Here is a 12,672-nt window from a genome sequence, read left to right as displayed (position 1 = left end):
GGAGGAGAATTTGGCAAGATCAAGCAAAAAGCTCATTGGATGCACCGCAATACCATGTAGTTTTACAGAAGCTCATACTATTAATGTCATAGAGGAGTCAACTTGTCCCAGAGGGCGCTGTATTCCCCCTGAAAGAGCAGGTCCATAGCTTGGGGGTGTTAACTGGATCTGGACCTATGGCAGGAGGCTTCAGTCTCCTCTGTGTCACATAGCACTTTGTATCACCTTTGGCCACTATGCCAACCACAGCCCTTCCTTGAAAAGTGTTATCTGGGCATGAGATCCACACTGCAGTTATATTACTACAATGCACTGTATATAGGATTGCCTTTGAAAACTGTCCAAAAACTTCAGCTGATTCTAAATATGGTAGCTGGACTACTGTCAGTGGGTGGGATACAGGGGCCATATCACTCTAGAATGAAAGATTTGCACGGGTTACCCATCTGTTTGCCCATCTGTTTCTGGGCACAGTCCAAAGTGCTGGTTCTTACCTTTAAGGATGTAATTGGATTGGGGGTCAGAGCATGAAGGACCACCTCCTCCCATACTACCCTGCCAGCTAAGGTCTTCTGGACAAACCCTGCTCTTTGTGCCCCTGCCTTCAGAGGTGAGGCAGGTGGTAACCAGGGACAGGGCTTTTTCAATGGCTGCCCCTCATCTGTGGCATGCCCTTCCCCTTGAGGCTCACCAGACACCTATAATACTCTTATCAAGCTTCAGACCAAAATATTTATTTTTACCCAAGCTTTTAAATAAAGGGGTAGATTTTAATTCCATTTTTATTTGTCCAAGCAGGTGCAGAAGAAGAAGAGTTGGTTTTTATATGCCGACTTTCTCTACCACTTAAGGGAGAATCAAACTGGCTTACAATCACCTTCCCCTCCCCACAAGACACACCTGTGAGGTAGGTGGGGCGGAGAGAGTTCAGAGAACTTTGACTAGCCCAAGGTCACCCAGCAGGCTTCATGTGGAGGAGTGGGGAAACCAACCCTGTTCTCCAAATCAGTGTCCGCCACTCCAAGCGTTTCAGGAGAGTCCAAGAGGTGTTGCCTTTGCCTCTGCTTTTGGAAACCCCCAATATTTTGTGGAAATGCCCTACACGTTATGACTGCCCCTGCCCCTGCGGCAGCCATTTTGTGATGGTGCCCTTTGTCAAAACTGTAAATGTGGCCATAGCGCAGCAAGACTGAAGACCATGCTGCTTAGCTTTGGATTTCACACATTAACAGATCACTTCAGGATACAATGGTTCCATATTAACATACCACATCCTCATTAGCACATTATCTTGATACGTACAGGACAATGATTAGCACATTACCTTTGATACTTTTTGCAGAACAATGATTCAGCTAAACCCAACCCCTTTCTGACTATATATTACTCTTCCTACACGCTTGACACAGAGACACTGTCCTTCAGTGTTACTCCTCTGAAGATGCCTGCCACAGCTGCTGGCGAAACTTCAGGAAAGAAAATACCAAGACCACGGTCACACAGCCCGGATAACCTACAAGAACCAATGAACTCTGACCGTGAAAGCCTTCGACAATCTTTTATGTTGTGTTATGTTTTATTTTTTAAGCTGCTTCGAGCAGGTTCCCTGGAAAGGCAGCACTAAACAAATAAATAAAATTACTAAGTCACACTCAAATGCCCTCTGCTTCGTGAGAATTCAGCAGCATGGTCTTCAGTCTTGCTGCGCTACCTCACAGGTGTGTCTTGTGGGGAGGGGAAGGTAATTGTAAGCCAGTTTGATTCTTCCTTAAGTGATAGAGAAAGTCGGCATATAAAAACAAACTCTTCTTCTGCACTTGCTTGGACAAATAAAGGTTGCTTAGGTTCAGTTTCCATCCTGACCTAGATGGCCCAGGCTAGCCTGATCTCGTCAGATCTCAGAAGCTAAGCAGGGTCAGCCCTGGTTAGTATTTGGATAGGAGACTACCAAGGAAGTCCAGGGTTGCTGTTCAGAGGAAGGCACTGGCAGACCACCTGTCTCTTGCCATGAAAACCCCCCAAAAGGGGTCGCCATAAGTTAGCTGCAACTTGACGGCACTTTACACACACAGGTTCAGTTTCCAGGGGCAGGGGGGTGTCGCTCTCTACACAGCCCCTGAGAAAGGTTTCAAGCCCAGAGACATCATGAGGTATGGGCCTGTGGAAAGCCCTTAGCTGTGATGCAGCTGCTCAGACTGGCCTCATTTCTTTAATAGTCTGATAGCAAAGGACTCAAAGCAGCCCAAGCTTTTTTTTGTTTAGTAAAGACGCTTGGATTTGTCCTCAAGAAATCAGTGGGTGCCAGGAAACACATGGCACTACACTTTGGGGGGGGGGGATGTCAGTGTTCTACATGGTTGCACGTTTCTCTCAGCGCTGCGAAGGTCAAACTTTTAAATTCAAGACTGGTATCCTGGAATCAATGAATACCCGTAACTTGCAGTTTGCAATCAGGTGTCACACTTAGGCTCCTGTTGTGGTTACGTCAGTACAAACCATTCCCTCCACACACTACATAACAAATTGTTTCCATCTCTTTATTCAACTCTCATGTTTCTGCCATTTAAGTCGGTGTAATAAATTTCACCAAAAAGAATTATTGCTCCTGTTACTAACAGCATCTTCAGTGTATAATTTCATGGTCTATTTCATGGGGGGAATGTACCTGAAAGCAAGATGCTAAGCAGAAAGCACCTAGAGCCACACACGCGCCTACTTTAAACAAATATGTCCCAATCAAATCTAATTGATCAGAAGATTACTATGGACATGGAGCTGCAAGAATCAGCTGGATTCACAGCTGTATTACAATGTCCAGCTCCGCTGTGGAAGATGAATGAGGCTTTTGATGCAGACGTTGAGGTGCTGTGTACAGCTAGAACTGGATCAGGGCCTTTATGTTAATGCGCAACATCATAACCTAAACATGAAATGTTCTCTTATTTCATACCATTTGACTACAGGAACTAAATTTTGCTATTGCAAGAGGTAAAAACTGCATTTATTTTTTTGTTTAAATTGAGGACAGGATTTGTAGCTTTCTCAAGGCCTACGGTGATGGCCAAGGAGGCAATGCTTAGACTCAATTATCAACCTTTTTCCTTGGGGAAATCATTTACGATGTTTTAAGTTGGTGCAGATTTCGGAAATTTTAATAGATGTTTTAACTTGATGAGTTATGGCAGCCTGGTTGCCTTCACAAGAGGGATGTCTCTACAAGTGCACACATAGAATAAGAGCAACATTTGTTAAGCATAAGTAGCCTTTGATGTCATCACATTTTCTGAGCCCTGATTGGCTAGTATTTCTTGGAAGGAAAAAAAACATACTGAAGTAGCATTCAGAATTTATGCTCCTGAATAAATCACAGAACTATAGTTCTGGCAGGGGGTTCCCCCCCCCATCACTACTTTAACCTTGAAAATGTTAAGAGCAGAAAGGTTAATTACAGTGCTAGTATATATTAAAAAAAACCAAACATTAGAGCTGTAGAAAAGAGCAAGGTCCAGTAGCACCTTAAAGATGAACAAAATTTCTGGCAGGCTATGAGCTTTCGTGAGCCACAGCTCACCTCTTCAGATACAGCTAGAATGTGATTCCATCTGTCCTTAAGTAGAGAAGAATAAATTAGACACACAATGTAAATGTCAAAAGCAAGTAAATGACATTAGCAGGCGTGATTGGATTAGGCGTGGAGAAATTAGCACTGGTAATGAGACAGGAATTCCAGATCTCTATTAAGTCCAGGAGAATGCATAGTCTTGAGCTTCATTATTAGTTGTATTTCAGCAGTCTTTCTAATCTCCCTCTGAAATCCCTTTGTAAGAGAACTGCTACCCTTAAATCAATCAATCTTTATTATTTACAGCTTTTGCCAGAACATAGTATACAACTGTGATCTTAAAAAGGATTTTAAAAGGGTAGGTATCAAATCAAAAGTATCTCCGTAGCTTAACATAAATACATTAAAATGCTAAAATAGTTGCAATAAATATATTATATTAAAATTTATCTAATACCCTTAAATCAGCAACTGAACGTCCTGGAAGATTAAAATGTTCCCCTGCTGGTTTCTGAATGTTGTGGTTTCTGTTTCATTAGAGGTGGTTCAGGATAGATCTGTATATTATTCTTTTTGATCTTTCATATTAAGTTCATGGAAAGGTAAAGAAGAAAAAGGTACACCCAACCTGAACGCAGGCTGTCCCCCACAAGAACATACACACACATCCATTTCTCAGGACCACAATCAATTTTAATTACAAATATTAAATACAAAATTAACAAATAAAAAAAGGAAGGTGGTATACAGAAGCAGAAAATAAATCCTGAGCCCCAAATTGTCTGGGCATCCATATGAGAAAAGCAAGCAGAATAACCAAACCTGTCTTAAACAAGATCAGCTATAATGCTGGCTGCATCTGGGAGCTCCTCTATCTATAAAGCCTGCAGTGGAGGAGCCAGGCAGTTGTAGCTTGCTTGCATGGTCCGATGTGCCAGCTTGCATGGTCCAATGTGCCAGACTTTTCATTATGCTATAGTGGGCAAGTGAGGAAGTGCCTGGCTCCTCTTGGCTTATGGGCCATCTTAAAAATACAACAGCTTTGAACCAGTTGGAAGACGGCAACCTCTACTGCGGGGGGGCAGCATTATTAAGCTCCACTCTAGCAGCAAAAGTGGGATGTATGGAGAACAGGGATCTTTCCCACATCCACATCTCATTGCTTACCCATTTAAAAATCATCCTGTTTACACCACTCAAGGTAACACAAAGCATTCTGGTCAGGGAAAGTATACAGATACCCTTAAGACACAAATCAAACACAAACTCCAAAAAATGTATATGCTTTTAACAGATTTACAATATTTAACTCAATTTTTTAAATGTTCCCTTGCAATGGTTAATTATTGTATTTATGATGCACAACACCTTGCATAAGCCTCTGATTTGCAAGGAATTTAATCAGCAGCATAACAAATGCCTTGGTTAGTCTTTATTTTGAAACACCAACCAGAAAAAGACATTGGAGTTAACACTGCAGTAATGAGTCCCTCTGCATCTGGGATTATCATGTGTTGTGTTCTATGTAAAGAAAATTAAGCACTATGTAATAAAAAATAAAAGCAGACACACATATTTTTGGGGAAATTTCAGTCCAGAAAATAATGAAGGGACTAAAAACAAATAATTGTCCATATACCCAGGTTCCTCACAAAGGCCAAGGGTCTTATTTTGGTGGATCTGTGTTTATTCCATATTTCTCCTTCAGGAGTTTCAGCTGTTCTTCCTTTTTCTTCGTATCCATTTTCTGGAATGCCTAAAATAAAATAGAAATATATTGTGAATAAATCAACTCTCTCCATTCAATCAGATGCTACCAATATTATCGAAACAATTTTATTTTCTCCTATTTAACCAATTACCTTTGCAAACACCAGAAAACTAAGATGCATTACACACTTTGCTGTGGCTCAAGATAAATACATGCATTTAATTCCTCAGAAGTGAACCAGGCCCTCTGGAAAGGGATCGATGCCACACCAAGAAGTTGACTTCAGAACAACACTGTCAAGAAGCCTCCCCTTTTGCCACTGCTTTAGGTCCCAGTTGTTGGGAGAAATATTTATGAAAATAATGATAAATAAAATACAGGCTCCAATCCTCAATGGGGAAACCGTGATCATGTCTACGGAGTGGTAGAGAGAAATTGTTATCAACCTGTGAACAGCCACCGTCTCAACTGAATGTGGCAAGGAACCAACTCCACATAATCCAGCAGGGATGTGTTTGTAAATTGCAAACTCTTTCAGGACAGTGTGCCAAAACTAACTGAATCTAGCCATGCATGAGTATGCAAACATGAGGATCACGAATCTTTTCCGTAACATAACATAAGAAAAGCCATGCTGGATCAGACCAAGGCCCATCAAGCCCAGCAGTCTGTTCCCACAGTGGCCAACCAGGTCCCTCTAGGACAGTGATGGCGAACCTTTTAGAGACCGAGTGCCCAAACTGCAACCAAAAACCCACTTATTTATCGCCGAGTGCCAATGTGGCAATTTAACCTGAATACCACCCCCAGAGGGGGCCCAGAGGGAGAGGCTAGGGTTGCCAAGTTCCTCTTCGCCATGAGTGGGAGGTTTTTGGGGTGGCGCCTGAGGAGGGCGGGGTTTGGGGAAGGACTTCAGTGCCATAGAGTCCAATTGCCAAAGTGGCAATTTTTTCCAGGGGAACTGATCTCTATTGGTTGGAGATCACCTGTAATAGCAGATCTCCAGCTAGTACCTGGAGATTGGCAACTAGTTCCTTAGTGTTTTCTCTCTACATATCAAGACAAATGGAAAGGTGTTTGGAGGATAGCTTGTGGGCACTTCAAAGGTGGAATAGGACTGCACGCCCCTCCGCCCGCACAGACCCAGAGGGCGCCGGAGAAGCCGCTGGAGGGAAAGAAGGAAGGAAGGAAGGAAAGAAGGGAAGGGAGGGGGAAAGGGAAGGAAGGGAGGGAGAGAAAGAAAGAAAAAGAGAGAGAAAGGGAGAAAGAAATGGAGCAAGGGAGAGAAAGAAAAGGACAGAGGGAGACAGAAAAAGAAAGAGGCCATTTATGCATGGGAGGTTTTTCCTTGGATTTGCCACTCGGTGGGGCGCGGCAGCAGGCTTGTGAGAGGCGAGCAGGGTGGGGCAGAGGGCGCCTCCTTCGCACCCACTGACCAGCCATGCCCCTCCGCCCGCACAGGCCCAGAGGGCGCCGGAGAAGCCGCCGGCCATGCCAAGTGTGAGTGCTCAGCTTCTGTTTCCCGCTCTCCCACCCGCCTGGCTGGCCGCGCACGCTCCAGCGGCGGCAATGGCGGCAGCTTCTGTGGGAGAGTCCGGGGGGCACCGCCAATCATGTCGGAGGTTCCCCACCCCTGGGCTACAGCCTCCCCCATCCGGGGTGGGGCAGAGCCGGAAAGACCAGTGGCTTGGAGGAACCGTGCGTGCCGGCAGAAAGGGCTACGCGTGCCGGAAGTGGCACCCGTGCCATAGGTTCGCCAACACGGCTCTAGGAAGCCCACAAAGAAGACAGCTGCAGTAGCATTGTCCTGCCTGTGTTCCAAAGCACCTAATATAATAGACATGCTCCTCTGATCCTGGAGAGAATAGGCATCAGGACTAGTATCCATTTTTAATAGTAGCCATGGATAGCCCTTTCCTCCATCACCACAACCTGGGGCAGGGAGTTCCACAATTTGACAATGCGTTTTGTGAAGAAATACTTCCTTTCATCTGTTTTGAATCTCTCACCCTCCAGCTTCAGCAGATAACCCTGTGTTCTGGTATTATGAGAGAAAGAAAAGCTTCTCCCTGACCACATTCCACCCTCCATAGCAGTCTTTTCTGATGGCAGAAAACTTTATTCCTTCAATTTTCTAACTCTTCTTGACCCATCAACAAGGGTAATTGAGCCACTAATATTGATGTGGATCTCTTTTTTAATGCAGAGGGATATTGGACATGTCTCAGAGGCTCTGGAGAAGTCTTACACTGAAAGGAATGAGCCGTACTGAGCTCTGCTCCCCACCCCCCACAAACACCTCCATGCCTGTTCTGAACCTCCAGGGATGCTTGCATATTTGTTACATTCACTGTAGCTCTCTTCTGACGTCATGCCAATATGTCCTTTGGGGTTCACCATAAGTCATGTCACTGCTCAAAGCAGCTCATAACCAAGACTTGTGAGCATGGTGTCAGCCCATTCACAGTTTCAGTTTGATTCTGGGTCAAGGTCAGCTCAGCTGTATCCAAATCTGATCTAATTTGATTCTAGCTGAATTCAATAATGGTTTCCAGGAGCTCATTTCAGTACATCTCAAATTAATTCTGGGTTAAGCAGGAAATGCTAAGGGTTGGATACTTCAATCTGTCAGTGGGAAGGCATCAATGGCTATCAATTTTCCCTTGCGTTCCCCTCTTTCCAGCACTCCTTTCTGACCATGGGAAAGTTTACTCCTGGGACCACAGTAACCATGTAGCTGCTTAACCACATAAGTCCCACAACCTCAGGGATAAATTTTCCTTCAGTCAGAAATGATTGGTGGGAAGAGGGGAATGCTGGAAGGATCCATGATCCTGGTGTCCATGGATCTCAGGACACAACCCATTATATTCACAATGTAATGCTCATTTACAGTTGAACAGGGTAAATTAATGAACCTAGAGTGTTAGAATCAAACATTAGTGCTAAGAGTATAGTCCAAGAGCATGCAATGCAGGCACCCTGCTGAAGCTAAGCAGCACAGAGACTGTTTAGAACCAGGATGCAAGACCTCTTGGGAACCTTGCCAAGGGGAGCTGCCTCGAGCTCTACAGAAGAGGCCTATGATAACATGGGTCTTGCTTCCATATTTCTCATAACAACTGCAACTACAGCAAATGGAATTTGCATGCAGAGGAACTCACTCTTTTAACTCTATATGCTGACCAGAACAAAAGGCCAAGTCAGATCTCCCTTTCTCCCTACGTTCCCCAGCCTTCCAAAAAGCCTGGACAAACTCAAAACATATAACACTCCTCACAAATACCAATTTTATGTGCCCATGATTCATTCTATTGGGACCAGCAGGCATGCCATCACAGAGATGTTCAAACCAGTTATCAGTCATTTGGATTACATAGAAAGCACAGGAGACTCCCTATTACCTTGAATTATTCCAGTGCTGTTCTCACAATGCCTTTGTCCAAATGAAATTAAAAGATCATCTTAACACAGTAACAACTAATAGATTATTTAAGTAAAAGTTGATATACTTGCCCTATTTGCATTATAGTACAAGACCACAAGGTATCTGTTGCACACGTTGAATCCTGACAGATGATCACAAGCATTTTTGGCATCAAAGATATCTTCATAGACAACATAAGCTGTTCCTCTAGTCTCAGGAGTATTTCCTCTGTAGGATAAGCACAGTTTTAATATTTACTAAGGATATGAGTACAAATGCTACCGTTAGCATTCAGAAATGACAGAAAGAAATGTACCACCACTACAACATTAAATGAACTTCTTTAAAGAATGGATAATTTCATTTCTTGGTATGTCATGCCTCAGACCATTTCTCTTGCCCTAGATGGGGTATTTTTTTTCCTTTTGGCATTTCCCCCAGTTTTGTAATCCCAGCCCTACTGCAGTGTTTATTGGAGGATTTTGCTGTCGGTTTGAATTGTGTTTTGTACTTTATAATCCTCCTTGTGTCTCAAACAGGCTATCTTTTCATTCTGAGATTTGTATTGTGAAATATCCCACTTAAATTCTAGGTCTGCATGGCTTATGATATATATTGCTCTTCTGCCATTCTGTACCTTCCATGATTACAAACTTGGTTTTTGCTTGTCCCTTGTGTTATTTTACACAGCAAGCTGAAATAATGTCCTGCCAGTCAACCAGAAAGTTGTTTAGCTTAAGTACATCATTTCAACAATTCTATTGTAAATCTCAGTTTTGGAACACTCCATAGACTTACACTCTGATTTGTCGAATGGGTCCGTATTTTCCAAAAATATCGTACATTTCTTCAGCAGTGATTTTATATGGCAAATTTCTGATGTATAAAATTCGGTTGACTTCAGGGGGCAGACGAATCTAGAAATTGGGCAAACAGATAATTAGCAACAGAACCGTAGATTTCCTGAAGACAAATATTCCGTTTTGAACATTTCTATGTTACTCATGCCCTGACCTGGATGGCCCAGGCTAGCATTTCAACAGAACTTGGAAGCTAAGCAGGATCAGTTCACCTGGAGAAAAATGGCCACTTTGGCAATTGGACTCTAAGGCATTGAAGTCCCTCCCCTCCCCAAACCCCGCCCTCCGCCCCTGTAAGCACTAGTCCCGTGATAAACCCATAAACAAACATCCGCAGACAAGCAGTCCAAAAGAGAGTTGATTTATTGGAAGAGCCACAGGTTTACAGCAGCTAAGAGTCAAGTTGGCACTAATGAGAACTATAAGCACGGTGCAGGGCATATTAAAGAGAGCATAGGCTTAAATCAGGGTAGATCTGGATGCCATGGCAACCCCCCTTCCATTGAGGTAAGATTCCCACAGAGCGCAGAGTCAAAACACATAGTTGGCAGGGTTGGTGCTGGCCTTGGCCGGCACCTGGAGAACCATAACAACCTCTGCCAGGCCATGTCTGGCATTTCCTGCACAGGCTATGCCTGACAGCCCCCAAAACCTCCCGCTGGTGGCGAAGCGATACCTGGCAACCCTACCCGTCCGATCCCTCTAATGCCCCGCCCCCCTCTTCGCAATAAGGCTGCCTTGGCGGGCCCTGAGGCGCGACGGGAGGAGGAAGCCGGGACCCGCACAAAGGGTGGCCCCGAACCAGCGTCGCGGGGAAGCGGCCCGCACTTACATTCGCGCGTTTCGCCGCTTGCATCGCCATGGCGACAGCCGAGGTAGCGCCTTCGCTTCGACCTCCGGGAAAGCAAAAAGGACAAGACCTCCGCGAAGGCCGCGACCACCGACGGAAAGAAGGGCTGGGGAAGCTTTCACTGCGCACGCGCCCTTTGCGTCACCACCAGAAGATGATTTACCGCCTTCCGCTCCTTCCCACGCCGGTTGAGACCATAGAGATGAGCGAAAGGAGGGCTTCCGGTCCTTCCCACGCCAGTTGAGACCATAGAGATGAGCGAAAGGAGGGCTTCCGAGACCATAGAGATGAGTGAAAGGAGGGCTTCCGCACTCGCTTCTCAAGGCTCCGAGGCCAATGCCTGAAGTGAGTGGCGGAAATAGACGGGAATATGAAAGGCCTCCCCCACCTCTCAACGGACAAGGCTCCCCCGCCCCTCTTCTCTGGCTTTCTTTTGAAGTAATTAGAAGGAGATTGAGACTGGGAAGGGCAGCCATGAAGGAGCTAGAAAAGATTTTGGAGTGTAAGGATGTGACTCTGGCCACCAAGACTAGATTAATTCATGCCATTATATTCCCTATTACTATGTATGGGTGTGAAAGCTGGACAATGAAGAAAGCTGATAGGAAGAAAATAGATTCCTTTGAAATGTGGTGTTGGAGGAGAGTGTTGCGGATCCCGTGGACGGCCAAAAAAACAAATCAGTGGGTTCTAGATCAAATCAAGCCTGAACTGACCCTAGAAGCTAAAATGACTAAACTGAGGCTGTCGTATTTTGGTCACGTCATGAGACGACAAGAGTCACTGGAAAAGACCGTCATGATAGGAAAAGTTGAGGGCAGCAGGAAAAGAGGAAGACCCAACAAGAGATGGATTGACTCAATAAAGGAAGCCACAGCCTTCAATTTGCAAGATCTGAGCAAGGCTGTCAAAGATAGGACATTTTGGAGGACTTTCATTCATAGGGTCGCCATGAGTCGGAAGCGACTTGACGGCACTTAACACACACACAATCACGACCTCGGTTCCCATCCGAAGTAATACATTATTGCCTCGTCTTCCAATCATCCTGGCAAGATTTAAGGGCAGGTGGACGCAGTCAAGCACGCGGCCGCCTATTAGGTCAGGCCTCTAGTCTGGGGGGCGGGGGTGTATTGTGGCTGGCGGTGGTTGTCTGGGATTTCAGATGGGGGTCTTTCACGTCCCAGACTACCGAAACCTTTGGAGGTGCCTGGGATTGAACCCTGGAGCTTCATGCATGCAAAGCAGGTGCTCTACCATTAAGCTACGCCTGCCTCCCCCCGCCCCCGGCTTGATATCAAGGAACGCTCATAGCTCAGTAGTAGAGCACTTTGCATGCAGAAGGTCCCCTCATCATTTTCTTTATTACATGTTTTTGTCCCACTCTTCATAGAAGAAGCTCAGGGAGCCATGCTTTGTCTCCCCCCGCCCCCTGTAATCCTAAAAGGAATGGCAGAGAATGACTTGGAGTACATCGATTTTCCAAAGGCCATTGGAAAGCTTTAGAGAGCAAAGGGGATTGCTTTCTAACAAACTAATCATTAGGAGAGGTCACATACAAAATAAACAAGAGGGGTATGATTTGGCGTGCAAAGGCTATTCCTTGCTTAGGTTGTTGGATAAGGGCTGGGAACTAATAACCAGCTTCAGTGTTTTCGATTAAAGAGCAAGAGGCCAGCAGCACCTTAAAGAGTAACAAAAATATTTTCTGGCAGGGTAGGAGCTTTCGTGAGCCACAGCTCACTTCTTCAGATACTGTATCTACAGAAGTGAGCTGTGGCTCACGAAAGCTCCTACCCTGCCAGAAAATATTTTTGTTAGTCTTTAAGGTGCTACTGGACTCTGGCTCTTTTCTACTACTAAATGAAGGCCTTTCCTTCTAGGCTGTCAGATAATAAACACTTGCATTTTCTCCTTGGAATGGGGTGGGGTCACCTACTCAAGCGCCTGGGGAAGAAAGACGGCCGATCAGTGCAGGGCAAAGGCAGCGGCTTCACTGGGAGAGACTGAGCAGGCCCATGTTTTGTTTTGTTGCTTCCCCCCCTACCCCCCTGACCCCCCGCAAGAAAAGTTGCCCTTCCACCCTTTTTGCTGATTCGGCTCCAACGACCTATCACCCGGCCTCTGACTTGACCCACGTTTTCCAATGTTGCAAATGATCCCCCTCTGACTTCGGACGTGGGCTGCCCCCCCCCCAAAAAAGGGCGGGGAGGGAACGACAGCAGCTGTAACTGCGCATGCTCTGGAGCGCTTGGTCCGGGA

General features: G+C 45.3%; 1 protein-coding gene across 1 annotated transcript; it reads right to left on the bottom strand.

The window, feature by feature from the left end:
* Positions 1-5,165: 5,165 nt before the first annotated feature.
* On the bottom strand, positions 5,166-10,457 carry SF3B6 (splicing factor 3b subunit 6). The gene is made up of 4 exons (XM_056856081.1): positions 10,393-10,457; positions 9,499-9,617; positions 8,790-8,928; positions 5,166-5,318 (listed from the first exon to the last, which is right to left on the bottom strand). The coding sequence occupies exons 1-4, from the start codon at positions 10,420-10,422 to the stop codon at positions 5,229-5,231; spliced, it is 378 nt and encodes a 125-aa protein (XP_056712059.1). The 5' UTR covers positions 10,423-10,457; the 3' UTR covers positions 5,166-5,228.
* Between the last annotated feature and the right edge of the window lie 2,215 nt (positions 10,458-12,672).

Source organism: Euleptes europaea, chromosome 10, assembly GCF_029931775.1.
Source record: "Euleptes europaea isolate rEulEur1 chromosome 10, rEulEur1.hap1, whole genome shotgun sequence".
Taxonomy (NCBI): domain Eukaryota; kingdom Metazoa; phylum Chordata; class Lepidosauria; order Squamata; family Sphaerodactylidae; genus Euleptes; species Euleptes europaea.
The sequence above is the reverse complement of the archived record's forward strand: the minus strand, read 5'-3'. Positions and strand labels throughout refer to the sequence as shown.